Here is a 27,896-nt window from a genome sequence, read left to right as displayed (position 1 = left end):
GGGCACGGGGGGTCCTGGGGTATCCCCGAGGGGGACCAGGGCCATCCCTGCCCTTGGCAACGCCGAGTTGGCTGTGACCGAGCTGGAGGCGGCCGGGGGTGCCCCGGGGCTGTCCCTGCTGTGCCGCAGCCCCCGGGCCTTGGACACTTCCCTGCTGAGCGTCTGCGTCCAGGTGAGACCCCCAGGGCAGCGCCGGGGGTTTGGGGGGCCGGGAGCGCGCAGGGCCCCGTCCCCGGGAGGGAAACACAGCCCTGGCCCCCGCGGGGACGGTGACACGGGCACGGGCACAGCCCTGGGGCTGCTGCGGGCACCCGCGGGGCAGGAGGGGTTTGGGGGCTCCCGGGGGTCCCCGCCCCGCTGAGCCCGGCGGTGGCTCCACAGCCGCGCTCCGGCCGGGATTCCAAGCGGTGCCGGCTCCGCCGGGACCAGGACGGACACTTGTGGCTGTCGGGGCTGGCGCCGAGGTTCTGCAGCCTGCGGGAGCTGCAGGGCACCTCCGGGCACTGGGGGCTGCAGGCACAGGGGCCCAAATGCTCCTGGAGGCTGCCAGCTTGCCCTGCCCCAGAGGTGACACTGGGGGACATTGCAGAGAGGGGCTGTGAGGTCGCAGAGTGGCAGTGATGTCACAGGGGGGGCTGTGTGATGTCCCAGAGGGGCTGTGTCATAGAGGCACCTCTGTGGCTGTGTGTGATGGAGGCACAGAGCAGCTGTGATGTCAGAGAGGGACTGTGGGACATCACAGAACAGGTTGAGTGAGGACACAGAGTGGGTTATGACATTACAGAGTGAGCTATGACATTACAGAGTGGGTTATGTGAGGTCATTGATCAGCTATGGCATAATAGAAGGGACTGTGCAACATCACAGAATGGCAATGTGACATCACAGAGCAGGCTTTGACATCACAAGGCAGCTGTGTGACATTACAAAGTGACCAGTGACATCACAGGGTAAGTTGTGACATTACAGAATGAGCTGTGATCTCATTGTTACATCATACAGGGTGACAGAGTGACATCACAGAGCAGGGTGTAATGTCACAGAGTGGGCTGTAACATCAAAGTGCAGCAGAATGACACCAGAAAGAAGGCTGTGACATCACAGAGCAGGCTGTGACATCATAGGGGGCTGTGTGACATCACAGCAGGGCTGTGTGAGGTCACTGGGTTGGTCACTCTGCCCCAGCCCCACTCACATTTCCCCCCAGAGAAGTCTCCCCAGCTGCTCGTGCCCAGCAGGGTCCCCTGTCCCCCTGGGTCCCCCCTGCCCCCAGCACTGCAGCCTCCCCCAAGGATGTTCCACAAATCAACCCCCAGAGCCTGACACAGGGACAAGGGGCTGGGCTGTGTGACCAGGACATCCAGGACAGGGATTATCCAGGTCACTGTGGCCTGGGTTGGGTTCCCAGAGGAAGGAAAGATGTCTGGCAGCTGCAGCAGGGTTAGGGAAGGGCTCCAAGGTGGGGCTGGAGCCCTTGGGCTGTGAGGAGAGGCTGAGGGAGCTGGGCTGGTCCAGCCCTGAGCAGGGAAGGCTGAGGGCCTCCTGATCCCAGCCTGGCAGTGCCAGCCAGGAGGTGATGGAGAACACAGAGCCAGGCTCTTCACTGGGGGGCCTGGTGGGATAAAAAAGACAGTGGGTGGAAGGGGCAAGAGGGGAGGTTCAGCCAGGACAGGAAGAGATTAAATGAGTCAGGTTGGTTTCAGCATTTGCTCACCCCCAAAAGCAGCCTGACCCCCTTCTCCATCCACCACTGACAGCTTTGCAAATGAGGAGTTGTTCAGGATGTTTTATCCCCACTTTGTGCAGAATATCCTCATTCAACAACTGTACTCTGTTTATATCTATCACAGAACCATCTTAGTCCAAATCTGGTTTTGTGCAGGAATCCCTTGTGAATGGTGGACATGTCAGATGTTGCTGGGATGTCTCACATTGCTGAGGGAAGAGTTTCAATGTTTCTTAAATTGTATCATGTTTACATATTTTATGTTGGCAATGAGGAGACATTTTCTGCTCCTCTGAGTCCCATCAATTCTTGACCCTCAAAGGACACAAACCTGGTGTGAGTTTTGGTTCCCACTCCAGTGGTGGCACTTGCACCTCCCTCCATACCCAGAGCAGAGCTGCCTTGTCCCAGAAAGTCCCTGGCAATGCAGGGATGAAGGGAACAGGACAGGCTGCAGGTGCAGGGCACAGCCAGGGATTTGGGGTGGTTGTGAGCCCAGGGCAGGAGCCGGCCCTTGGCCTTGCTGAACCTCATCCAATTGTCCTGGGCCCATGGCTGCAGCCTGTCCAGATCCCTCTGCAGAGCTTCCTGCCCTCCAGCACAGCCACACTCCCACCCAGCCTGGGCTCACTGGAAACTGACTGAGGGTGCCCTCGATGTCCTCGTCCAGATCATCCATCAAGAGATTTAACTGACCTGGCCCCAATCCTGAGCCCTGGGGACACCCCTGGATGTGACTCCATTCCCCAGCACTCCTTGGGCCTGGCCATCCAGACAGAGTTGGACCCAGGCAACAGATGCTGCAGAGGGTGCTGGATTCAGTTCCTGTGAGCCCAGAATATTGGGATTAGTGCAGCTGTAGCTCTGCACAAGGGAGCTCTTCATCCACTTTCTCTCTTTTCCTCCCTGTGGGCTTGGAGAGAGCTCCTTACTTCAGCGTGTGAATTGTGTGTGCAAAGAGCAAATGTGGACAGACTTGGGGCAGGGAGGGTTTGGGGCATCTTGGGATCTGTGCTGGGCACAGAATGTATTTACCATTGGTCTGAGACTGTCTGATGTGGAAAGTGAATCTGATATGCAGCAGAGGAATGACTTTTGCTTGTTATGGAGCTGTGTCTTCCCTTGGTTTTGTTTCCTAACAATAAATGAACATCCCTGTGTGTCTCAGGCAGCTCCTTTTGCAAGGAAAGGAGGTGGGAGTTGGTGCCAAGGAGCTGAAAGCTGCAGGTGCAGCCTGGAGTGGAGGAAGCTGAGATTTGCACAAGGCTGCTCTGAGTGCCAGGGGCTGGATGAGGGAAATGGTGGGGTGGGGGTAGGGACAAAGTGTGATTGATTGTCAGCCATGAAGGGTCTTGATTTTCAGATCTATTCAGACTGCACTAGGAGATGCTGGGGATCAATATCAGCTGGGGATTGTGGGTATCAATCTATAAAGAGAAAAAGAAAATGGAACAGGACAAAACAATTCTCTCTTCATTGTTTTCAATACAGTATATTCACTCTGAATACACTTCTGAAATGTGTGTAATTAACCACAGAAGAATTGAAGACTCATATTATCCCCAGGGGCTTGTCTTGTTTGGGTGTTTTGAACAGATGTTTATGACCCTTTGTCAAGGAATTTCTCACGTGAAGAGCTCAAGAAAGAAAAGGCCTCTGGAAAAGTAAAATTCATCAGCAACCTGCAAGTGGCTGAGGATCCATCCTGATCAGAGCAGCAATGAACAGAAATGGGCAGAGCTTTGTGGCTGCCCCAGCTCTGGAATGGGCCCTGGGCCTGGAGCAGGAACAGCTCCTGAGGGCCACAAGGGCACAAGGGGCTGTTGTGCTGGCCTGGGCAGATGGGATGGCAGCAGGGGCTGCAGAGCTCTCAGGATCTCCTGCAGAGGAGAGCAGGGCACCCAGGGAGCCTCCTTTTCCTTTGGCCAGGCAGGTTCCCCCATGGCTGGGGCTGAGCCCTGTGTGAGCTGCAGCTGCTGCTGTGCCCTTGAGAGGGGCTGAGGCCGTGGGGCCCCTGGCCAGAGCAGCCTGGGCTGAGCAGAGCTGTGGGGCCAGAGCCGGCTGGGCTGTGCTGGGGAGAGGCCCTTGGTGCTGCACAGAGCTCAGGGCAGCTGGCAGAGCTGGCAGGGAGCTGGGCTGGGCTGAGAGAGCCTGGCACAGAAACCATCAGTGTCCATCTCAGCCTGGGGGAGCGTGCAGGGGCAGGACTCAGCCCAGGCCTGGTGGGGCAGGGCCAGCGCCTGGGGAAGGCGTTGAAAACAGGCAAGTGGCCCAGAGAGGAGGCTGCTCTGTGCCCTTGGTGGCATGGACAGAGCAGGGAGGGGGCCCAGGACATTTGTCCCCAATGGCAGCCTCTGTCCCCAGGCGTTGGCAGCCCTGGCTGCTGGGCCCAGGTCTGGGGGCACTTTGGCTGTGGCCCAGCTCCATCCTCCTGCGGGGCTCAGGGCTGTTCCCGGCCATGGCCAGCCCTGCCCGGCCTCTCTGCTGGCCCAGAGCCCGGCAGAGCCCGGGGCAGGGCTGTCTGTGCAGGCCCACAGGGGCCACGGGCTGTGCAGGAGCTGGCAGAGGCTGCCCAGCAGGGAGGCCATGGGGCACAGAGCCCCAAGGCTGCCGTGGGCACCACGGCACAGGGGCTGTTCCCACCCGCAGGGCTCCTGTCCTGCCCTGGGCCTGCACAGGGGCTGTGGCACCATGGCTGGGCCAGCGCGGCACAAAGGGGCCACGGAGCTGCTGCTGGGGGGGGACAGCAAGGCCAGGCACAGACAGGGAATTGCTGGACATTGCCTGCCCTGGGCAGGGCTGGCTGTGGGAAGGGCAGAGCTCAGCTGGCCTTGGTGGCTGCAGGAGAAGTCCAGAGCCCAAAGAGCCTCCGTGGCTGTGCTGGAGACCAAGGCTGGAGTAAGTAAATTACGGCTGCTGCAGGATGGGGAGGGAGATTGAGTTCCTGCAGACACTGATATGAGGCTTAGGAAGGCTTGGAGAGAAGAGAAGCTTCACAAGCCTCTAAGCGGGGGGATGTTGCCAGTTGTAAAACCATCTCCACCTTTTGAGCATACACAATGCTTGTTCTTCAAAACTCACTGGCCCATGGAACTGCACAATGCCCACTATGTGAGAAGGAGAATTGGAAAGTGACCAGCTCCAGTTGTGCCAACTTTTAAAAGTCCCCTGGGCAGTCAGGTGTGACTCTGGCATCACCAACAACCAGGGACTACCAAAGAGACCCCCAGGTCAGAAGAACACATCTGTGAAGGGAGGGAAGAATATGTTAATGATTTCAGGAAAATTATTATCCTATGTATGTTTATTCTGTCACAATCACTGAATATATTTGTGAAACACAGTCTGTAAGCAGGAACTTTCCTGTACTCTGCATGCACACCTTTGGGAGGAGCTATTACCCCTTGTGCATCTGGCTGAATAAAGAATGGCACTTTTTCCTCCTCTCTTGTTGTTAAGCAGGGTTTTTTTTTTTTCTTTTTTTTTTTTTTTTTTTTCTTTTCTCATTTTTGGTATCATTGTCACAATGGGCCCTCCCTTCCATGGAGCCCTGCAGTGTCACAATGGCCCCTTGGTTCCATGTGCCCCATCATGTCACAATGGTGGCCATGGTCCCATGTGGCCCCAAAGTGACACAATGGCCCCTTGGTTCCATGAGACCCTGTAGTGTCATAATGATCTCCTTGGCTCTGCAGTGTCACAACTGGACTCCTGGTTACATGAGATCCCAAAGTGTCCCAATGGATCCTTGTTTCCATAAGGTCTCACTGTGTCACAATGTTCTCATCAGTTCAATCAGGCCCCACAGTGTCCCAATGGTCTGTTTGGCTCTGCAGTTTGAAAATGGCCCTTGGTTCCATGAGGCCCTGCAGTGCCACACTGGCCCTTGGTTACACAAGACCCCACAATGCCACAAGGATCCCCTTTGCTTTCACAAGGCCCTGAAATGTCATAATGTTCCCTTGGTTCCTTGAGGCCCCTCAATGTCACAATGGATCACTTGGTTCCATTGGCCTCCCCTGAGTCACAACACAAGTTCTTTGATTCCAGGAGCCCTTGCAGTGCCACACTGCTCTCCTGGGTTCCATGAGGCCCTGAAGTATCACAATGGCCCCTTGGTTCTGCAGTGTCACAAAGGACACTTGGTTCCATGAGGCCTCAAAGTGTCACAATGGTCTCTTTGGTGCCAAGGGGATCCACAGTATCACCATGGACATTTGGTTCATTGAGATGCCAAATGTCACAATGCTCTCCTTGTTTATGCCATGTCACAAAGGCCCTGGGGCACCCCAGGGTCACAAGGGTCTCCTTGGCTCCACAGTGTGACAATGCACCCTTGGTTACAGGAAGCCCTGCAGTGTCACAATGGACATTTGCAGGGCTGGAACACCTCTGCTCTGGAGCCAGGCTGAGAGAGCTGGAGCTGTTCAGCCTGGGTGTGTGAAGGCTCCAGGGGGACATTGGAGCCCATTCCAGCACTGAAAAAGGCTTTGAGAGAAGTTGAGCAGGAGTTTGGACAAAGGCCTGGAGTGGCAGGACAAGGGAAAATGGCCATGAGGTGAAACTGGGAAGATTTAGCTGGGATACTGGTAAGAAATTCTTCCCAGTGAGGGTGGTGAGGCCCTGGCACAGGTTACCCTGAGAGGCTGCAGACTCCCCACCTCTGGAGGTGTTCAAGGCCAGGTCACATGGAGCAATCTGGTCCAGTGGAAGGTGTCCCTGCCCATGGCAGGAGATTGGAACTGGATGATCTTTAGAATTCCAGCCCAGGCCATTCCATGATTCTAGATTTGCCCCTCTAGGTTTAGCAGCAGGTTGACATGTTCCTTTTGCAGCCATTTCCTGCAAACACAGTAACTGAATTAACTTTGCTCTGGATGTTGCCTGCAGCCTCCATCAGCCCCAGATGAGCTTTGGCTTTCCAAAACACATGAAGACATGCTCAGGTCAGATTTCTGAATTCCTCCTCCTTAGCTTGTCCTCACTTCCACCTCCTGGTCACTGTGTTGTGGCTCATCCCTGTCATTTGTCCCTGAGGCAGCACAACCCCCCTGCCCAGCATAGGCCCCACATCCCCCTCATCAGACACGGCACAGCACAGGGTGTGTTTTGGGTGGGCAAATGTTCCCCACCAGAGTGTCCACACCAGACCTCAGTGTCCAGTTCCAACACCCACATCCCATGCCAGGGTTCACAGAGAGCCCTGCCCTGGGCTCTGCCAAGGGCTGGGTGAGGAGGGAGCCTGGCCAGGGCTGATGCTGCCCCTACACCGGTGCTGAAATGGGCAGAAGGAAAGAGATAACCACAGAACAAATAGACCAATAAACTGAGGGGAGTGCCCCGGTGTGCAAATGGATGATGGAAGAGGCTGGAGGGATGGTCAAAGCCCTGGGGCACCTTCTCACACTGGCCATGCCACCAAGGCCACAGACCAACCTCCTCAGTGCAGCACCAGCCTGTGTGAGATCCCTGCCAGGGGACTGGCACAGCCCCACACACCTGCTGGAATGTGTCCTGGCCCTGCAGAGTGACACAGCTCAGCTGACATGGGTGGGTTTTATCTTCTGGGCACTTCTCAGCCCAGCCCATTGTGGGTGAGCCCCATGGCAGTGCCTGCTCTGGGCTGCTCCAGCACTGGGTGCACTCACCCCACAGCCCTGGCCCCCTTGAAGGGCTCAGCAGCTGCTGAGGGGCAGAGAGGGAGGTCAGCCTCCACATCAGCCCCAGGGCTGGAGCTCCCCAGGGCAGGGGAAATGGAGCTCAGGGACAGTGCACAACTCCTGCTCCTGGCTCCAGGAGATGCCCAGCACAGGCTGCCTCTGCCCACCCAGTGCCAGCCCCTCTCCCCAGGCCAGCACAGCAGCCCTGGGCAGGGGAGAGAGCGGCCAGGCCAGAGCTGGCCCTGCAGCAGCAGCTTCCTCTGCATTCCTCCCTGCAGGCACAGAAACACTCCCTTGCTCTCCTCCCTGGACATCCCTTTCCCCAGCTGGGTGTGCCCTGGCTGCCTGGGCTGCCTTGTCCTGCTGCCCCAGCCCTGCTCCCCACAGGGCCCTGAGCTGGCTCTGCTGCTCGGGACACACCAGGTTCTGCTGCTGTCCATGGCCGGGGCTGCAGGAAGGCAGCAGCTCCAGGGGAAGGTGTCAGAAAGGCTCTGGGCACTGAGGCTGAAAGGGGCACCCCGGGGTGTGCAAGTTCTCTGTGTGAGAGCTGAGCTTGTGACCCCTTGAGCCCTCCCAAGGGCTGGGGCTGCACCTCCAGCTCCAGAGGAGATGGGACAGATAGGAGCAGAGACAAAGAATTCCTGCTGCATATTGTGTTTGCTTCTACAAGTGACCTGGATGCTTACGTAGAGATGTTTTGTGTCAGATAACACTGGTGGAATAATAGCAATATTTTTAGCTGAAAATAATATTCAATGAATAATGCACAATAAGAAAAAAAGACACATATGATTAGAAAAGCATCTGAACTTTTCAGAGGATGACAGATTCATTGATATTCCAGTAGTCAAACCGGTTCAAATACTTTGCTCAGTGTTTTCTTGAGATCAGAAATGGTCACCAGGGGCCAAAGCCAGCCAGAACTCTCTGTCCTGGCAGCTTTTTTCTGGGAGAACCCTTGCATATAGGGAATTTTTAAGGGGGACTATCAATTTTGGCCATGGGATCTAGAAAGACAGATGGTTCATTTCCATCCCATGGTAACTTGCAACTTTAATGGACATGTTATTCTAAAAGAGTGACCTTATATATAGGTGCTACATGTGTATTACAATTTAGCCATTACCATAAAACCCAGCCCAAGTTCCCAGATTCACTCCTTGTTTTACCTATCCCTGCACTCTTGAGCCAGATGTCTTCTACTTGTCTTACAACTGTCCTTGCTGGGAAAGCAGGCCCTGCATGACTTGTTCCTGGGCTAAAACTTCACAGGCACAGTAAAAATGGAATTAACCCTTTTTGGTATCAAGCCCAAGGCTCTGTGTGGCCAGGCAGAGGCAGGCAGGAGGCAGAGCTGTCAGCAAAGGAAGGGCCCAGCCAGGTGGGGCAGCCGGGGGATGACGACAGCCTGCAGGGACAGAGGCGCAGGGCATGGACACCGTAGGACAGCCTGGGCTGCACAGGGCACAGGGATGGGCAGCAGCTGCAAGGCCCTGACACAGCCAACTCCTGCAGCACTTGGGCCATGGCTGCTGGGCCTGGGCCTGAGCCATGAGCACGAGACAAGTGACCCTTGCAGCCCTGGGGCCTCATTGCCTCCTTGGCCCTGCTCAGCAGCCTGGCAGGGGCCGCCCCATGGTGCTGCCCTTGGCATTGCACATCCCCACATCCCAGTGGCCTGGGAAGAGCCCTGAGCACTGAGGGAGGGACAGGATGTGCCTTTGCAGGGGCTGGGGCTCGGGCCTTGGCCCTTGGCATTCCTGAAACACATCCAGGTTTGGTCAGCATCAGAGACACCTTTGGCTTGTTTGTCCCCACCTGTCATCACTGCCTGCAGAGTTCTGCTCTAACTGGAACCTGGGGACACTTTCTCTGTTGAGTCTCTCTGTGGGTCACATTAAAACTTCAAGAAACTTCAGTGTTTCAATTTAATTTTGAGTTCTTGAGAAGTTTTTTGAACACACTCTCAGGGACTGAGTCTGATGTAAACAACACCAAATCCACGGGAGGGTCATTAAAGTCCTTGTACTTTTCCTGTGCTGCTGAGCTGGGCTGGGCTCCTGGCACAGAGGCAGCTCCTGACAACCAAGAAAAGTTTCAGAAAGACATTTCTCCTGAGGAGAAATCCTCCTTCAGACGGGGTGTTTGTGTTATTTGAAATGTAGACTCAGATGAAAGTTTACAGTGGCATAACAACCTTTTCTGTTCCTTCCTCATTCATTGTTAACCCCAGTTGTTTCTTTTCTTTGTTTCAGTTTAACTTTGCTCTTAAGAGTATAGAACATCATTCTCTTACATGGAATATCAGGTTTTGTACTTATGTCTATTGATATCTGTGTATATGGAACTTATGCCTGTAGAATATAAACCTTTAAATATAATATATATGTTTAATCAGCAAATAAACTGATTGAACTGAGTAAGTGTCCCCCAGACCGTCCAGGATCCCCAGGTGACCCCCCAGGGCCCACTCGGACCCCCAGAAACTGTTCCAAGATCCCCTGAATGCTCCAACCCCACAGATTCCCGTTACGGGCACTTTTGGGAATTCATCTCGTACCATCCCCCGTGGCCTCAGAGCCCCTCATAACACAGTTCCATGCCTAAACCTCCTGCCGTGCCCCGCGCGCTAAACAGCCCAGACAGAGCTCCCCAAGCTCCCCCCAAGTGCTCCCGAACCGTTTACGCTCCCCCCGAGGACCTCAAGTCGCGGCTCGGACGCAGAAGTTTCCCCCAACTGCCTTCCCGGACCCACAATCGCCCCGCTCGAGCCACCTCCGGGACTACAGCTCCCAGCATGCTCCGCGGTGAACGGAAAACGCTCTTCCAGCCGTGTCTTCATCTCCCGTCATTCCCCGCGCCTCACTCAGAGCTATTGGAGCTGCGCCTCGAACTCCCGTGATGCTCCGCGGCCCCGTTAAACCGTATTTTACCCGCGCCTACAACTCCCATCATCCCCCGCGCCCCAGAGAGTCCCCTCAGAGCCCCCCAAGTGCTCGCCCGGACCCCGAAGGGCCCCAGATTCCCCTCCCTGACCCCCAAGTGCCCCCCTGGACCCCCAAGTGCTCCCCCGGACCCCGAATTGTCCGACAGAATCCCTAAGTGCCCCTCCAAGTGCCCACCCGGCTCCCACAAATGTTCTCCAGACCCTCAAGTTCTCTCAAATTCCCTCCCCAGACTCAAAACTGCCCTAAATGTGTCCCAGAAAAGTCTCCATGAACCCCAGAGTGGCCCCTTTTCCCCTGTCTGAGAAAATGACCAAAAAAAAAAAAAAAAGGACTAATTAGCATGGAGAGGGAGAAATCAATAGCCCGTTGTGATCAATTAATAAATGAAGGGAATTGTGTTGCTTAGAACTAATAGCCAAATTTTTTTGGTTGCTAAACTGTATAGATTTTTTATTATATGTGTAAAAAATTGGTAATAAAAATACAGAATTATATTACAAATGAGAAATATATTATTATAATATTATTAATTAATTAAGTTTTAATTATCAAGAAAAAATCACTCTTTTTTTAATGTGTTGGGATTTCAGTCCCAGGGTGGGCAATGTCAGACATGGTGACCTTGAGTGAGGAGCAGGTTGTCCAAACAGCAGGGTCAGAACACAAGGGGGTCATTCTTCCCTGTGCTCAGACCTCCTAAGGAAACATTCATTGCTAAGTTGACTTGGGGAATGCTTCAGTCACCATTTCTAAGAATTGAAAAAATTTTTAAAAAATAAAAAATAAACGCATCCTTGATTAAAAAAAAAAAAAAAAATGACATGCAATTTGAAATCTTCCTCCTTAAGAGAACTCAAAAGTGACTCTGATAAAAATGAAAATAAGAAACGTTAAAAATTTGAAAAGTTGAAACCCTTGATTGTCATAGAATAAGTGTATTAATATTTTAAATGTAATAATCTTAAATTATAATGTAAGAGTAAAAAGTCACCTCCGTGGTCCCCCCGTCGGTGGGGGGCAGTGAAGGGGGGGTTGCCTGGTCGCTTGGAAGCCGCCCGCAGGCCCCCTCCCTCTGACCCCAAAGTGGACTGCCTGCTGCCTTGAGAGAGAGCCTGCACCCCCCCAGACCCCGGACCACCTTAAGAAAAACCTGCACAGACCCCGGGAGCAGGCTCGCCTGTCGCTTCAGAGAGGCCTGGCCGCACGCCCCGCATCTCCTCCGCGCCCGGCCCGCCGCGCTCCGTCCCCACCTCACAGCCTCGTCCCGCAGCTGCGCCGATGGGACAGTGTCCCCGGGCTCCCGTGAGGAAAGCCGCGTCCCCTGGCAGCCCCGGGGGACTGCAGCGTTCCCGCCGCAGGGCCGGGTGCTCCCACTGCGCTGCCAAACCACCACATGGCGCGAGTGGCCAAACCGCTCCCGGGCGGCCGCCGGACCGCCGCCACCGCCGGGCAGGCAGCTGGCGCCGCAGACCGACGGGCCAGCTGGCCCTGTCCCACCCCGGCCTGAGCCCAGGCGTGGAAAACCCCCGCCGCTCCTGGGCAGCCGCTGAACCGCCGCCGCCACGGCAGCATGTCTCTGCCAACGGGATGCCCGCCCCGGCAAAATTGCCATGAGGCTGCTGGAGCCCCTGCAGCCCCTGTGCCCCTGGGGCGACCCCATACATGTAGATTAAAAATCCCAAGTGCATCTTGAGACCCTTTTTAACACCAAAAACCCCCTATAAAAATAAACCTAAGTAAGATTTAAACCCACAAGAACCAATACTGGGCTGTGTATACCCTAGAGCATCAGTGGAGCTAATTAGTCCAGTTTTTGTAACTCACTGTAACCTAAAAGTACCAAACCAGGGGTGAGACCCTGAGGCAAACAAACAGAATTCAGAACTCCGGGGAGACTCCCAGCGAGGGAGGAGTTCTCCAGCCCTGCTGAACTTCCTGCTGCAGAGCTGACCAGGACCCTCCTCCTCAAGGGCGAACCGGGCTGCCAAAACCCCTCGAGCCACCATAGTAAGAGCGGATTAATAAAGGCATTTTAAGGAGAAAAATATTATGTCCTCCCATTTTTAACAACTCCAATCAGCTGCACAAGCCCAGGAGACATGAAGACAAATTGAAAAAGACAAAGAGCTCCTCAGGGCTTTCTGTATTTTCATGAAGCCCACGCTAGATTTGGGGCTGAGTCCAGGAGCCCCAGGCAGTGAGAGAAGGTTGAAGAAGCTGCTCAAGGAGTCAGAAGCAAAAATCCAAGTCCCTTGGAGCCTCCCTGGGCCCCAGGGAGGGCAGGGAGTGCCAAAGGCTCCCCAGGGACTGGTGAGAGCAGATCCTTGAGGGCAGGATTGCAGGGAGGCCAAGGCTGTGAGCAGGGAACTGCAATGCTGAGCAAGGCCTGGGCTGGTTGGAGGCAGCAGAAAGGCCAAGGGCTGAGCCCAGGGCTGGGACAGCAGGGCCTGTCCCTCGCGGGTGGCTCGGGGCTCTTGGTGGGGCACTGGGATGGCAGGGGCAGCAAGGACAAATGTCCTCAAGCTGCAAGGCCTGGCAGCCTCCTCAGGGAGGGGCCAGGCAGAAGCAAAGTGCAGGCCCTGAAAGGAAAGTTCCTCCTGTGGGGCCTCCAGAGGCGCTGCCAGAGCCCAGGGGACAAAGGCCTGGCTGCCTGTGGCCCTGCCAGCCCTGCCCAGCCCTTGGCCATGTGTCCTGCAGGCTGTGCCCCCTGTGCTGCTGCTGCTGTGCCCTGGCCGGCTGCACACGCCCATCTCGCTGTCCCCCCAGCATTTCTCAGCCCAGCATTTCTGTGCCCTCCCTGGGCTCCCTGCACCCAGCGCTGCCGGCTCCTGGCACACAGAGCCAGCCCATGGCCCAGCCTCACGCTGGGACACCTCCTGCACCAAAATTCTGCCCTGCCAGGGACTTTTCTTTTTCCTCAGCTCCAGCCTGAACCTTCCAAGCTGCACTTTGGGGAGGTTTCCTTCTCTTCCCAGTGCCAAGGAAAGCTCTGTATGCTGCTGTTCACAAACAGAGAAGGGCTGGTGGGAGATGTGGTGGTCAGAGGCTGTTTGGGGTACAGTGAGCATGAAATTATAGAGTTTTTATATATTCTGTGAGAGAAGGAGAAGCATCAACAAAACTTCTACACTGGACTTACAGAGAGCAGGCTTTGGCCTATTTTGGATGCATATTTGGAGAGTATTGTAAAAGGAACTGATTTTTTTAATGGGAACAGCCATTAAAAAGAAAGGGGTCCAGGAAGCATGGACACACTTCAAAAAAGAAATCTTGAAGGAGCAAGAGCAGGCTGTCCCCATGTGCTGAATGATGACCCAGAGAGGAAAACAACTGGCCTGGCAAGACACTGAACTTTAGCAGGAACTCAGGGTAAAAAAAAGGGGGTCATCCCCTTTTGAGAGTGGGGCTGAAAACTCAGGAAGTGTTTAAGGATGTTGCTACGTCATGCAGAAGGACAAGCAGAGAGGTGAAAGCTCAGTTAGGACTATACTTGACTGCTTCTGTAAAGGATAATAAAAATGATTCTGTAAATAAATTAATCACAAAAGGAGGGGTAAGGAGAGCCTCCATTCTTTATTGGGGGGACATGGTTACCAAAGATGAGGAAAAGCCTCAGGTCCTTAACCCTTCTTTACCTCAACTGTCAACAATCAGACAGACTGTCCTCAGGACAAGTGCTCTCCTGAGCTGGTAGATGGGCACAGGGAGCAGAACACCCCCCTGTAATCCAGGGGGAAGCAGCTGGTGACCTGCTGAGCCACTCAGATGCTCACAGGTGTCTCTGGGACCAGATGGGATCCATCCTAGGGGCAGGAGGGAGCTGGTGGATGAGCTCCCCAAGCTGCTCTCCAGCATTTCTCATCAGTCCTGGCTCCCCAGGGAGGTCTCAGAGGACTGGAGGGGCCAATGTGAGCCCATCCCCAAGAAGGGCTGGAAGGCGGATCTGGTGAAGTCCAGGCCTGTCAGCCTGACCTGGGTGCCTGGAGAGGTTATGGAACAGATCACCTTGAGTGATCTGCATTTGATGGCTACAAGCTCTTCAGAAGAGACAGGAAAGGGAGAAGAGGTGGAGGGAATAAAAAGAGGATGTATCATTTTTGGAAGGAGGGCCAGGTCCCTCGGGAAGTATTTAAGGGGGCTGCTAGAGAATGTAGGAAAAAAATTAGGGAGGCCAAAGCTCAATTTGAACTCCAAATGGTGACTTCTGTAAAGGACAATAAAAAGTGTTTCTATAAATACATTAATGGTAAAAGGAAAGGTAAGGCTAACCTTTGCTCTCTACAGGATAAGGAAGGGAACTTAGTAACTGCTGATGAGGAGAAGGCAGAAGTGCTTAATGCCTTCTTTGCCTCAGTTTTCAGTGGGAAGACGACTTGCCTACAGGACAACTGTACTCCTGGGATGGTAGCTGGTGTCAGGGAACAGAATGGTCCCCCCATTATCCAAGAGGAGGCAGTCAGAGAACAGCTGAGATGCTTGGACACTCATAAATCTATGGGCCCAGATGGGATTAATCCCAGGGTGATGAGGGAGCTGGCAGATGAGCTTGCAAAGCCTCTCTCCATCATTTACAATCAGTCCTGGCTCACTGGTGAGGTTTCAGAAGATTGGAAACTGGGCAATGTGACACCCATTCACAAAAAGGGTGGGAAGGAGGATCCCAGTAATTATAGACCAGACAGTCTGACCTCAGTACCTGGCAAGATAATGGAACAGTTTATACTGAGTGTCATCATGCAGCACCTACAAGATGGCCAGGGTCTCAGGCCCAGCCAGCATGGGTTTAGGAGAGGTAGGTCATGTTTGACCAACCTGATCTCCTTTTATGACCAGGTGACCCACCTGGTGGATGCAGGAAGGGCTGCGGATGTTGTCTGTTTGGACTTTAGCAAGGCTTTTGACACTGTCTCCCAAATTAGTTTCTGTGTCAGGTGCAGTCATGGTTTCTTCCATTATCACAATGGTCCATCTATTGTATTTCCTTCTACAAACACAACTAAAATGAGCAAGTAATATATTACCTATGCTCTAGCTTAAGCATCTAATCATTATAAGCTCTTCCACTTCATCTCTACTCTTCCAACTTAAATCCTAATAAATATAAATTGCTTCTATGCCTTAGCTAAAATCTTGACTCTTTAAAACCTTAACTCAAGGCGCTGCAGGAGCCTGCAGACAATTCCTGAAGCACGTGGAGGATGATCCGGATCCCCAAGGGATGTTCCCATGGTGCCAACTCAGGAACTGAAATGGGGAGTGGGGTCAGAGGGGGAAGAGCAACCAGGGATGGGTTGTTTCCAATGGAGGGGACAAGGATGGCTAGTAGGAAGAAATCAGGGGCAGAGAAGAGGAAAGAAAGAAAAGGTAGAGCAAAGGAAATACCCTGAGTGGTTTCCCTCCTGTCCCCCAGCCCTTCCTGGCCCCAGGGGATGATGGCATTTGTGCTCCCTCAGGTTCATCTCCCCACACCAACACCATGGGGGTGCTCAGGCCTGCTCTGGGCAGTGCAAACAGGGGCTCCTGAGCCAGTGCTGCCGTGTCTGTGCCTGCAAGGATCCTGCACCTGTGTGAGCTGGGGGAGAGGCCAGGGCTGCAGAGGGGGGATGTTGTTGGCAGGTGCATGAGGACGCTCTGGGACGCTGCCCTGGGGTGTCCAGCGCAGTGGGGATGGATCAGCCCCTGCTCTGCTGCTCCTTCCCGTCTCCCCCAGGGCCCTTGCAGAGCCCCAGCCATGCTGTTTGTCCCCAGCCTGCCCACGGCCACCCTGGGGCTGCTCACGAGGCTTTTCTGTGCTGAGCATTGGCCTGGGCATGTTCTGGAGAGAGCCTGGGCAAGGAGCCTGGAGCCCCCAGGCCCTGCCCTGAGGCGTCAGCGCTGCCCCAGCAGTGCCCAGCCTGTCCCTGCTGCAGCCCCGGCACTGCCACCCCCAGCCCTGTGCCCGGCCCCGAGAGCCCTCAGGCCCCACAGCAACACCAGGGCCAGGAGGGCAGCGGGGCAGGGCCACGGGAGCAGCACTGGCAACACCAAGGGCTGCTGGTGCTGGGCACAGCTGCTGTGCCAGCCCTGATCTGCCCCCAGCTCTGCACACAGACATTGCTGCTGCAGTGACAGAGAAGGGTATAAAAAAGGGATCAGTGTTGAAAACTGTGCTGGGAGATCCTTTAGTTCATTTAAAGCCACTGAGAGCACAGCCCCTCATTGACACAGTCTGGAGTCACAGCAAAGGTGGAGAAAAAAAAAACAAGGAAGGGCACAAACAATGGCCTCACTTTGTGGAAAATATTGAACAACTAAAACAAAACAAAACCCTGACAACCAAAGAAACAAGTGATATCAAAGACTACTTTTATTACAAGTGATTTGCAGAAATTGGCAACCAAGTTATTGTTTGTGAAATTGTCCAGTGATCAGTGTCCACACTGCAGCCTTGAGCTCCCGGTTCCTCAGGCTGTAGATCAGGGGGTTCAGGGCTGGAGGCACCACTGAGTACAGAATTGACACTGACAGATCCAGGGATGGGGAGGAGATGGAGGGGGGCTTCAGGTAGGCAAATGTGCCAGTGCTGAGAAACAGGGAGACCACGGCCAGGTGAGGGAGGCAGGTGGAAAAGGCTTTGTGCCTTCCCTGCTCAGAGGGGATCCTCAGCACAGCCCTGAAGATCTGCACATAGGAGAAAACAATGAACACAAAACAGCCAAAACCTAAACAAAGACTAACAGCAAGAAGCCCAAGTTCCCTGAGGCTGGAGTGTGAGCAGGAGAGCTTGAGGATATGTGGGATTTCACAGAAGAACTGGCCCAGGGCATTGCCATGGCACAGGGGAAGGGAAAATGTATTGGCTGTGTGCAGCAGTGAATAGATAAAGCCACTGGCCCAGGCAGCTGCTGCCATGTGGGCACAAGCTCTGCTGCCCAGGAGGGTCTCGTAGTGCAGGGGTTTGCAGATGGACACGTAGCGGTCATAGCACATGATGGTCAGAAGGAAATATTGTGACCCCAGGAAGAAGAAAATCAGAAACACCTGTGCAGCACATCCTGTGTAGGAGATGGTCGTGGTGTCCCAGAGGGAATTGTGCATGGCTTTGGGGACAGTGGTGAGGATGGAGCCCAGGTCGGTGAGGGCCAGGTGGAGCAGGAAGAAGAACATGGGGCTGTGCAGGTGGTGGCCGCAGGCCACGGCGCTGATGATGAGGCCGTTGCCCAGGAGGGCAGCCAGGGAGATGCCCAGGAAGAGGCAGAAGTGCAGGAGCTGCAGCTGCCGCGTGTCTGCCAATGGCAGCAGGAGGAAGTGGCTGATGGAGCTGCTGTTGGACATTTCTTCACTCTGGGCATGGTGGACTGTTGAAAGAAAACATTGACAAGCTGGGACCATTTTCTTTGAGTCAATCCTTTATACTGTATTTGGAATCCCCTCAAAATCACTTCTGTTCCCTTGAGGGAGCTTTGCTAAAATTTTTTGACTTTAGGTTTCTGCTGCTGCTGAATTATTGCTTCATCTTAATCACTTCTCTTAGCATAAAAACTAGTTAGCCCAGAGGGAAAACTGGGGTCCCTGTGCCTCAGTGCAGTCAGAGATGCTGGTCTCACACAGGTACCGTTTGCTCATTACACCTACCTCTATTTCAGGGCAATCGCAATAAAACTTCCTTGAAAAAAAAGTAGTCTTTTTGAAGGTCCAAAGTTAATTTCTCTAAACCCTTATCCTGTGCAGCTGGACAAGGACAAACAAGTGTTGATCTAGCTCTCTGCTGCCTGGACTTGGGCCTACTGGGACCTGTTTCTCTCTGTCCAAGCCTTGTCCCTGCCAATGCTCCCAGAGCCCAGCCCAGCCCTGGGGGCTCAGCTCTGCCCTGCACACCCCTCCCAGCACAGGCCACTGCCCAGGGGCATCTCCCTGGCACCAGGGCCTTAAGGGCAGCTCAGACAAACAGAAATGCTGCAAGCCAAGGTGCTGCTGGTGCTGTCTGTAGGTAGAGGAGGGTGAGGAGGCACTTTCTGAGGGAGATCTGAGGCAGATCTGCTGATCCCCAGGGTGACAGTGCAGGAGTCTCAGTGACACAGACAACCCTGACAGCCCCTTTCCCTTTCCTTTAGGGGAAAGCTGAGAGCAGCCCTGGCCATGCAGCACCATCTCCACAGCAGGAGGAATCTGCCCTGATGGGGGTCACTCCCTCCACCTCCAACTTCTCCCCACAGTCCATGGGGAGCTCCCAGGCAGGTTGAGAGCTGTCCCTGGCAGGTGACACATCCCCTGGCCTGGCCAAGAGCCCTCAGGGCTGCAGCACCTGCTCTGCACCACAGCCCTGGGCAGCCCTGGCTGCAGCCCCAGCCTCAGCCCCTGCAGCCGTCCCTGGCAGCAGGAGCCGTCCTGCCCTGTCCCTCTGACGGTGCCCAGGGCAGCCCCGCTCTGGAGCACATCCTCCCCCAAAGCAGAAAGGGCAGCAGAGCCATCCTTACAGTGCTGTCAGTCCTGTCCTGGGTCAGCTTTAGGAGATCCCTGCAGCCACAGACTGACTGTGTCAGAAGGTTAGAAGATTTCTCCACAAAGAAGCTCAGAATTGTCCTTTTGGCTGCATTAAGCCTCTCTCTCTGCGTCACTGCTCTCAGATCCTGCAGGCAGTGCCCTCAGCCCTGCTGGGCTTGGAGAGGAGGCGCTCCTCAGAAGAAATGTCTTTTTGTAGCTCTTCTTGATTGCCAGGAACTGCCTCTGTGCCAGGAGCCCAGCCCAGCTCAGCAGCACAGACACAGAACAAAGACTTTAATGAGCCTCTTGGGGCTTTGATGTTGTTTATATCAGACTCAGTTCCTCAGAAGGTCTTCAAAAAACTTCTCAAAATTCAAAGTCAGATAAGAAACTCCAAAGTTTCTTGAAGTTTTAATAAGTCCCATTGAGAAATTGTTGCAGGATCAGTTAGATCAGGAAACTGCAGGCAGTGATAACAGGTAGGGACAAAAAAAGCAAAGATGTCTCTGATGCTGACCAAACCTGGATGGGTTTCAGGAATGCAGAGGGCCAAGGCCTGAGCCCCAGCCCCTGCCAAGGCACATCCTGTCCCTCCCTCAGTGCTCAGGGCTCTTCCCAGCCCACTGGGATGTGGGGATGTGCAATGCCAAGGGCAGGACCATGGGGCAGCCCCTGCCAGGCTGCTGAGCAGGGCCAAGGAGGCAATGAGGCCCCAGGGCTGCAAGGGTCACTTTTCTCCTGCTCATGGCTCAGGCCCAGGCTCAGCAGCCATGGCCCAAGTGCTGCAGGAGTTGGCTGTGTCAGGGCCTTGCAGCTGCTGCCCATCCCTGTGCCCTGTGCAGCCCAGGCTGTCCTATGGTGTCTATGCCCTGCGCCTCTGTCCCTGCAGGCTGTCGTCATCCCCCGGCTGCCCCACCTGGCTGGGCCCTTCCTTTGCTGACAGCTCTGCCTCCTGCCTGCCTCTGCCTGGCCACACACAGCCTTGGGCTGCTCCAGACTCCTTCTGGGGGATGTGTTGCACCACAGCCCTGCCCTGGGAGAGAAATTCCTTTGTCCTTGTGTTCAGTCTTGTCCCTCCCCCAGGTGCACTTTCCATTAAGTTTTTTTCTCTGGCTGTTCTCTGCTATGTCAAAAGGATCCACCATCTCTGAAACCACCCTTCAATCCTTTCCAGGGCCCTCCTATTCTGGCCTCAGTCTCCACTGCACTGAACACAGAGCTCTTTTGTCCCTATATAGTGGTTCTGTGCTTGAGGCCTCCAAAGCCCTACCTTGGGAGATCTCTGGGCCCTTTCCAAGGTCTTGGCAATTGAAAACATTGTGCTCATTGTTTATGAAAATCTCCAGTTGTCATGACCTTCCTGACCTGTCTGTCCAGGCTACTTTTGTCTTGGAGCAATCCTTGGATATACAGAATTTGGGAGGCAAAATTCTAATTTTGGCCATAGCCTCTGCACAAGAAGGCCTTTTCGATAGGTCATGGATTATTTTCCAGAGGATGGAAGGCAGAGCACCCCATTGTTTCAGGGGCAAATGAGAGGGGGCCACCAGACGCCAAGGCCATCCATGGCTGGCAGTTTTATTTCTTAGAAACACCCTTGCAAGTATGGAATTTTTCCAGGGAAGTATCAGTTTCAGCCATGGGTATTAAAAGATGTCAAATTCTTTTCCATAGGAATGAAATCATGGAGCTCCAGTGGTGCATGGGAAGATGAGAAGCAGCCTTTGACATTCCAAGATCAGCTGGACCTGTCAGGTGACCCCTTGGAGGCCAAACCAGCCAGACCTGTTCCATGTTCCCTTGGTTCTATGGGCCCCCACAGTGTCCCAATGGCCCCTTGGTTCCATGAGGCTCTGAGGTGTCACAATGGTCCCCTAGTTACACATGGCCATGAAGGGTTTTAATGGTCTCCATGGTCCCACAAGGCCCCAAAGTGTCACTGTGGCCCCCCTTGGTTCCATGAGCTCCCACAGAGTCACAATGGTCTCCATAGGGAGGAACCAACCAAGCCCCCGTGTCACAGGGGCAGATGAGGGGCAGCCACCAGAGGCCAAGGGCAGCCAGATTAGATGGTGCTGGCAGATTTTGTCTGGGACCTCTCCCTGGATATAGGTAATTTTAGAGGCAGAATACCAATTTTGTTCATTACTGCCTGGAGGAGGAGGACGCTTCTTTTCCATAGGAAGGAAAGCACAGAACACTGATGTTTCAGGGGCAGATGAAAGGCGGCCACCAGAGGCCAAGGCCAGCCAGACCTCTCTGTCCTAGTAACTTTTGTCTGAAAGCAACCCTTGGATATAGGGAATTTTGGAGGTGGAATCCCACATTTGGCCATTTCTGTGTTGATAAGTAGGATGGTTCTTTTCCACTGGAAGGAAAGCACAGAGTCCAAGTGCTTCAAAGGCAGAAGAGGAGAGAGGTGGATCCTGGGAATCCAAGACAGCCAGACCTGTCTGTCCTGGCAGCTTTTGCCTGGGAAGAATTCTTGGACATACAGAATTTGAGAAGAGGAATCTCAATTTTGACCATGGACACCTTCATGAGAAGGAGAGTTCTTTTTTACTGGAAGGAAGGAACCGAGCCCCAGTGTTTCAAAAGCAGGTGAGAGGCAGCCCCCAAGAAGCCAAAGGCTTTCAGATCTGTCTGTCCTGGCAGTTTTCACTTGGGAGCAACCCTTGGCTGTGCAGAGTTTAGGATGTGGAATCCCAGTTTCAGCCATGGTCAACAGGTTGAGATGGATGGTTTTCTGTGTGTAGAAAAGCACAAAGTCCAAGTGTTTTGGAAGAAAATGAAAGGTGGCCACCAATAGGCCAGGCCAACCAGACTTGTCTCCCTGGCACTTTTTTTCACCTTTTTGGGGCAATCCTGGGACATAGGGAATTTTGGAGGTGGAATCTCAATTTTGGCCAGAGCTGCCTGGACAGGAAGAAGAGTTCTCTATATTAGGAAGGAAAGCACAGAGCCTCAGTGTTTCAAAGGCAGATGAGAAACAGCTCTTTGGAAGCCTAGGAAAGCCAGACTTGTCTCTCCTGGCAGCTTTGGTCTGGGAGCTATCCTTGGATACAGGGAATTCTGGAAATGGATTCCCAACTTTGGCCATGGGCACCTGGACATGAAAGGTGCTTTTTTCCTGTATGAAAGAAAAGCATATGGTCCCAGTGTTTCAAAGGCAGATGAGAGGTGGCCTCCAAGTGCCCAAGGCAGCCAGATCTGTCTCTCCTGTCAGATTTCATCTTACAATCAAACAATCTTTACATATGAGGAAATTAGGAGGAGGAATCCAAATTTTGGCCATGGGATCCCTGGAGGAGGACAGTTCTTTCCCACAGGAAGGAGAGCACAGAGCCCCAGGGCTTCAGGGGCAGATGAGCAGCAGCCCTCAACATGCCAGGCTCAGCCAGACCTGTCCAGCAGCCCCCAGGAGGCCAAACCAGCCAGGCCTGTTCCATGTTCCCTTGGTTCCATGGGGCCCCTGAGTTTAACAATGATCCCCTTGATTCCATGAGGCCCCATAGTGTCCCCATGGCCCCTTGGTTCTGTGAGGTTCTGTACTGTCAGCAATGCTCTCCTTGGTTCTGCAGTGTCACAGTGGCCACACAAAGGCCCAGGGGCTTAAAAGGCAGAACATGAGCCCAGCCCATGGTGTGGACCCTCCTACTCCTGGGGTTTGTGTCTCACTCATGCTGGCTCCCAGGAGTTGGTAGCTGTATGTGTGTCTTTCTTTATCTCTTCTGTCTTTCTGTCTCCAACTTTCATTTTTCTCCTTCTAATCCTTTTAACCTGGAATGTTTTTTGGGAACTTAACATTTTAAGAGTTAAAGGTTTCAGGAAAAATGAGTTAAGTTAATGAAGCTACTCCTATGATAAGAGTTTTATGTTGAATTAGATGTTTTATAAAATGCTTTGCCAAAATTCCTTGACTTTCTGTATTTTGTCACTAATGTTTTAGAGTTGTTTTCACCTCTCAGCTCAGTTGGTTAAAGTATGGTGCTGATATCACTGAAGTTGTGGGTTCAATCCCTCTATGGGCCATTCACTTAGGAGCTGGACTTCATGATCCTTGATGGTCCCTTGCAACTAAGAATATTCTGTGCATCTGTTCATCCTGGGAATATCTGGTTGGCATTTCTCCTGTGCACCAAACTTGACTAAAGGAACCTTTGGTTACCCCCATCATTTCAGTGTTCTGGGGTGTTACAGCCCCACAGGCTGGCAATGAGCTCTTGTTTCCATGAGGCCCTGCTGTGTCACACTGGCCCTTGGTTCCATGAGGATCTGGAGTGGCACACAGCTTGATGACATTTGTCCTTGCTGCCCCTGCCATCCCAGTGCCCCACCAAGAGCCCCGAGCCACCCGCGAGGGACAGGCCCTGCTGTCCCAGCCCTGGGCTCAGCCCTTGGCCTTTCTGCTGCCTCCAACCAGCCCAGGCCTTGCTCAGCATTGCAGTTCCCTGCTCACAGCCTTGGCCTCCCTGCAATCCTGCCCTCAAGGATCTGCTCTCACCAGTCCCTGGGGAGCCTTTGGCACTCCCTGCCCTCCCTGGGGCCCAGGGATGCTCCAAGGGACTTGGACTTTTGCTTCTGACTCCTTGAGCAGCTTCTTCAGCCTTCTCTCACTGCCTGGGGCTCCTGGACTCAGCCCCAAATCCAGTGTGGGCTGACTAAAATACAGAAAACCCTCAGAATCCGCTTATTCTCCATTTGTCTTCAAATCTGCAGGGTGTGTGCAGTTGCTTGGAGTCAGTTTGGAGTTCTCTTAAGGAGGAAGATTTCAAAGTGCACCTCATGAATTTTACTTATTTTAATTGAGCGGGTTTTTATTATCCAGTTCAGAGAAGAGGTGATTTCACAAGTGACCTTGATGCTGAATGTCTCCTTAGGAGGTCTGGGCACAGACAAGAATGAGCCTCTTGCAGGCTGACCCTGTTGGGACAACCTGCTCCTCACCCCAACCTCACCATGGCTGACATTGCCCACCTGGGACTGACATCCCTGTGCCTGCATCAGAACCTTGTCCCCTGAGCTCTCAGCTGGGTGTCCCAGCCCATTGCACCATGTGCCACCTGCTCTCCTCAGGGCTCTGCCTGCACACAGGCCCAGGAGAAGTTTTCCTGTTTGTGAGGAAAGAATGGAAAGGGCTGAGCAGGTTTCCTAAACAACAAACCCCACTCAGGAACCACATGCTTAGCACAGGCTGCCTGGAATGATGTCACCTTTCTACAAGAGACGGTGTGACCAGAAATGATCTCTGTAAGCAGAATTCTCTGAGTCTTTCAGCTCAGTTCTCTGTCCCTGTCCTGGATTTCTGTTGCAGATGGAAGCTGCTGGTGCCATCCTCACCTTTAACTCCTCTTTTGAATGCAAACAGATGTTCCCAGGTGTGTAAAGGAAGCTTTGTCCAATGTTTATGCAAAGCTTTTGTGTTCCTCATGGAACCAAGGAGACCCTTGAGACACTGCAAGGCCTTGTGTAACCAAGGGTCCATTGTGACACAGCGAGGGCTCATGGAATCAAGGAGACATTTGTGACACACTGAGGCCACGTGGAACTGATGGTCCATTGTTAAACAGCAGATTCAAGAAGACACCACAGAACTTCATGGAACCAAGGGTCCTTTCTGGCACAGCAGGGCCTCGTTGGAACCCAGGGGACCATTGTGACAAAGCAGGGCCCAATGGAACCATGGAGACCATTGTGACACTAAGGAAACTCATGGAACCATGGTGACCATTGGGATGCTATGGAACCTCATAGATCCAAGAGTTCATTGGGACATTGTGGTGCCTCATGGAATCAAACATTGTGAAACTTGGAGGCCTAATGGAACAAGGGTTTCTATTGTGACACTGCAGAACCTCATGGAATCAAGGTAACCGTGTTACGCTCCAGAAACTCATGGAACCAAGGGGCCACTGTGACACTGCAGAACCAAGGAAACTGTTGTTGACTGTACAAAAGCTCATGGAATGAAAAGTCCACTGTGACATGATGGAACCTCATGGACCCAAGAGTCCACTGTGACTCTGTAGGGCCTCCTGGAATAGAGGGTCCATTGTGACACAGTGGGGCCTCGTGGGACCAAGGAGCCTCTGTGATACTCCAGATCCTCATGGAACCAAGGGTGTTGGAACCAAAGAAACCACTGCTAAAAGTGGGGAAACTCATAGAACCCAGGAGTCCATTGGTACAATATAAAACCTGTGGAACCAAGGGGCCATTGTGACACTTTGGGCCACATGGAACCAATGGTCCGTTATAACAATGAGATCCAAGAGGACCATGGTGACACTACGGAACCTCATGGCTCCAAGGGGCCATTGTGACACTCAAGAACTTCATGGAACCCAGGATCCATTGTGACATAGCAGGGCCTCATTGGAGCAAAGGAACCATTTTTGACTGTACAGAAACTCATGGAACCAAGAGGCTTTGGTGACACAGCAGGCCCACATGGAACCAAGGAGACCAGTGACATTTAGGAACCTGTTGGAAGTTGGGTTTCCTTTCCTTTTCTTCCTTTTACTTTCCTTTTTACTTATGTTTTTTTTTCATATTAAGTTGCTAAGACTCACTGATGGCTGAGTGCCTGAGACAGAGGGAAGTGGCCAGGCCTCAGGGAAGGAGGGTGTCTGGTGTCACCCTTCTGCATTTTGAGAGTTTCTCTCAGAGGGATAGACATACCACAGGTAGAGAGGCAGGTAAAGGACAAGGCTGGGGCAGTTGGGGGTTCTCACTTGCTCTCAGCTTTGGGATGAGGATGGTCAAGCTGCTGCTTGGGGAAAGGAATTTCCCCACCACTGCTACAACCCAACTGGGAGCTGCCTTTCTCCTGCTGCTGGGCCCTGCACCCCCTGCCCTGCTGGGACGTCCCGCAGTCCCAGCGATCGCCGCAGAGTGTCTGATACATCTCGTCCAGCGCCCCAGGATTTCTGCTCATCCCTGCCCTTCCAGCCTGCTGCTCCCCAGAGTCCTGCCAGGGCCCTGGGATCAGCAGCCCCAGGGGTTTGTGCAGCGAGGCCTCTCTTCCATCCCTCCCGGCTGGGACAAAGCCGCCATTCCCGCGCGCTCCCCGAGCCCGCGCCACAGCGCCCCCTGCAGCCGCAGGGGAATCATCGCACCTGCCCCGCCCACCGGGAGCCACCAGCGCCCCTGCTGGCTGTGACCGGAACTGCACCAAAGGGGAAACTGCCCGCGGCCAAGAAGGGCTCACTGGGGGCCTGGCTCTGTTTGTTGTTACTGCCACAGTTATTGTTGTTTGCTTGCCTTGTTATACATGCTCGTAAAGAACTGCTATTCCTATTCTCATACCTTTTTTGAGTGAGAGCCCCTTAATTTCAAAATTATAATTATTCAGAGGGAGGGGTTTTACCTTCTCCGTTCCAAGGGAGGCTCCTGCCTTCTCTAGCACACACCTGTCTTTCAAACCAAGACTGAACCTCATGGAACCAAGGGTTCATGATGACACTGCAGAAACAAGGACGCCATAGTTGACACTATGGAAGCTGACAGAACCAAGCAGCCATTGTGACACTCAAGGGCCTCACTGGACCAGGGAGACAATGGTGACACTACACAACCTCATGGAACTAGGGATTTATTGTGAAACTCTGGGGTTCCATGGAACCAACTGTCCATTGTGACACTGTGGATCCAAGGAGATCATGGGGACACTATGGAAGCTCATGGATCCAAGGGTCCATTGTGACACAGCAAGAGCTTGTGGAACCAAAGAGACTGTGGATCCAAGGAGATCATGGTGAGACTATGGAAGCTCATGGAACCAAGAAGCCCTTCTGACATGGGATGGCCACATAAAGGCAAGAGGCCATTGAGACGCTGTGAGCCTCGATGGAAAAAAGGACATGGGTGATAGTACAGATGCTCATGGAATCTATGGAATATTGTGCCACACATGGAACCAAGGAGCCATCTTGAAACTGTGGGTGTTGTGAATGGAGAGAGAGCTTAGACAAGTCTTGCCTTTGACCCAGATTTCTGGCAGTGGCTCTGTTTGGAGTGTCCTGCACCCCAGATTGCTCTCAGTTTCAGGTTCTTAATAATGGCAGATTAGGTCTATGATAAAATGAAATATTTATTTGACAAAAATTTAACAGACTAGGTATAGCACTGGAATAAAACAAAAAGAACTACTAATAGTCTAAAGGAAGCCATATTACAGTTAGCAAATAAATAGTGTAGATTAGAATTCAATGTAACTTACCATCAATTTGGTGATGGGGTACACTTAAAATTCTTCTCTCAATTCCCTGAGAAAGTATCCACAGAGTTTGCAACTGAGCTTGTGGGAGAAGTCCCTGCATGTTTCCAGAGTGTGTTTAGGAGGCTTCTACCTCTGTGGAAAATGGTGTCGCTTTTATAGTTGTAAAAGTAGTGCCTTTTCAGTTAGTAATCTCTGGCTTATCTCTCCTTATCTATTCTCGGACCCACTCATTTACTGAAGTTCTACTCCCAGAGGATGTAGCAACTCCTTGGCTCATAACAACTAACTGGCCAAGGTTGTCTCATCACTTCATATGGGGGAGAGAATGCCTGGAGCTGTCACACCAGCTGCAGATAAGCTCTTCTGTAGTAGGGGGGATGTTCTGCCACAATGGGGCATAATGGAGTCATGGATACCATTGGTACTGAAATCCACTAGAGAGAAACTTTTAAACACAGTTTTGAGTATTCCATGCTGTTCTTTATTACAGCATGTTGGCCACTTGGGTGATCCTTTTGCCATTCGAGTGCACTGAGCATCAAATGAACAGAGTTTTTATCACACGCACTGATTACGTATTCATTAGCTATCCTCACTTCCTTTGACTTGATTTGATGTAGTTGCTTATCACAAGTCCTTACATGGTTCTTTGAGCTCTGTCTTCAATGTCTAATGTCCTTTTTAGGTGGCTGTTTCTTGACCCTCACTTTCGAATAAAGGCAATATCCTTGTTTTGCATAACTTCTGTTTTGTCAGCCTTGCAGAGCTGAGCTGGAATCCTGCTTGCCCTTTTAATGACTTCTGTTTTCTGGAGTTACATCCTTTATCTGTTTCTCCAAGGCTGTGCTGTTCTGTTCCATTATGTGACAGTTGTAGGT

General features: G+C 52.9%; 2 protein-coding genes across 2 annotated transcripts in view; one reads left to right on the top strand and one right to left on the bottom strand.

Moving 5' to 3' along the window:
- Nucleotides 1-27,896, top strand: part of LOC310920762 (olfactory receptor 14J1-like) — a gene marked incomplete at its 3' end in the record, with an annotated part of 1,005,486 nt that overhangs the window by 543,404 nt on the left and 434,186 nt on the right. The gene's annotated exons all lie outside the window — the stretch shown is intronic.
- LOC310920605 (olfactory receptor 14C36-like) lies at nucleotides 16,716-17,648 on the bottom strand (the record flags this gene model as incomplete). Its single annotated transcript, XM_083880665.1, has 1 exon — nucleotides 16,716-17,648. One exon carries the CDS (start codon nucleotides 17,646-17,648, stop codon nucleotides 16,716-16,718), a length of 933 nt encoding a protein of 310 aa, XP_083736791.1.

This window comes from Zosterops lateralis, assembly GCF_965231275.1.
Source record: "Zosterops lateralis genome assembly, chromosome: 31".
Classification (NCBI taxonomy): Eukaryota; Metazoa; Chordata; class Aves; order Passeriformes; family Zosteropidae; genus Zosterops; species Zosterops lateralis.
Note: the sequence above shows the minus strand (reverse complement) of the source record. Positions and strands in the feature narration are given on the sequence as shown.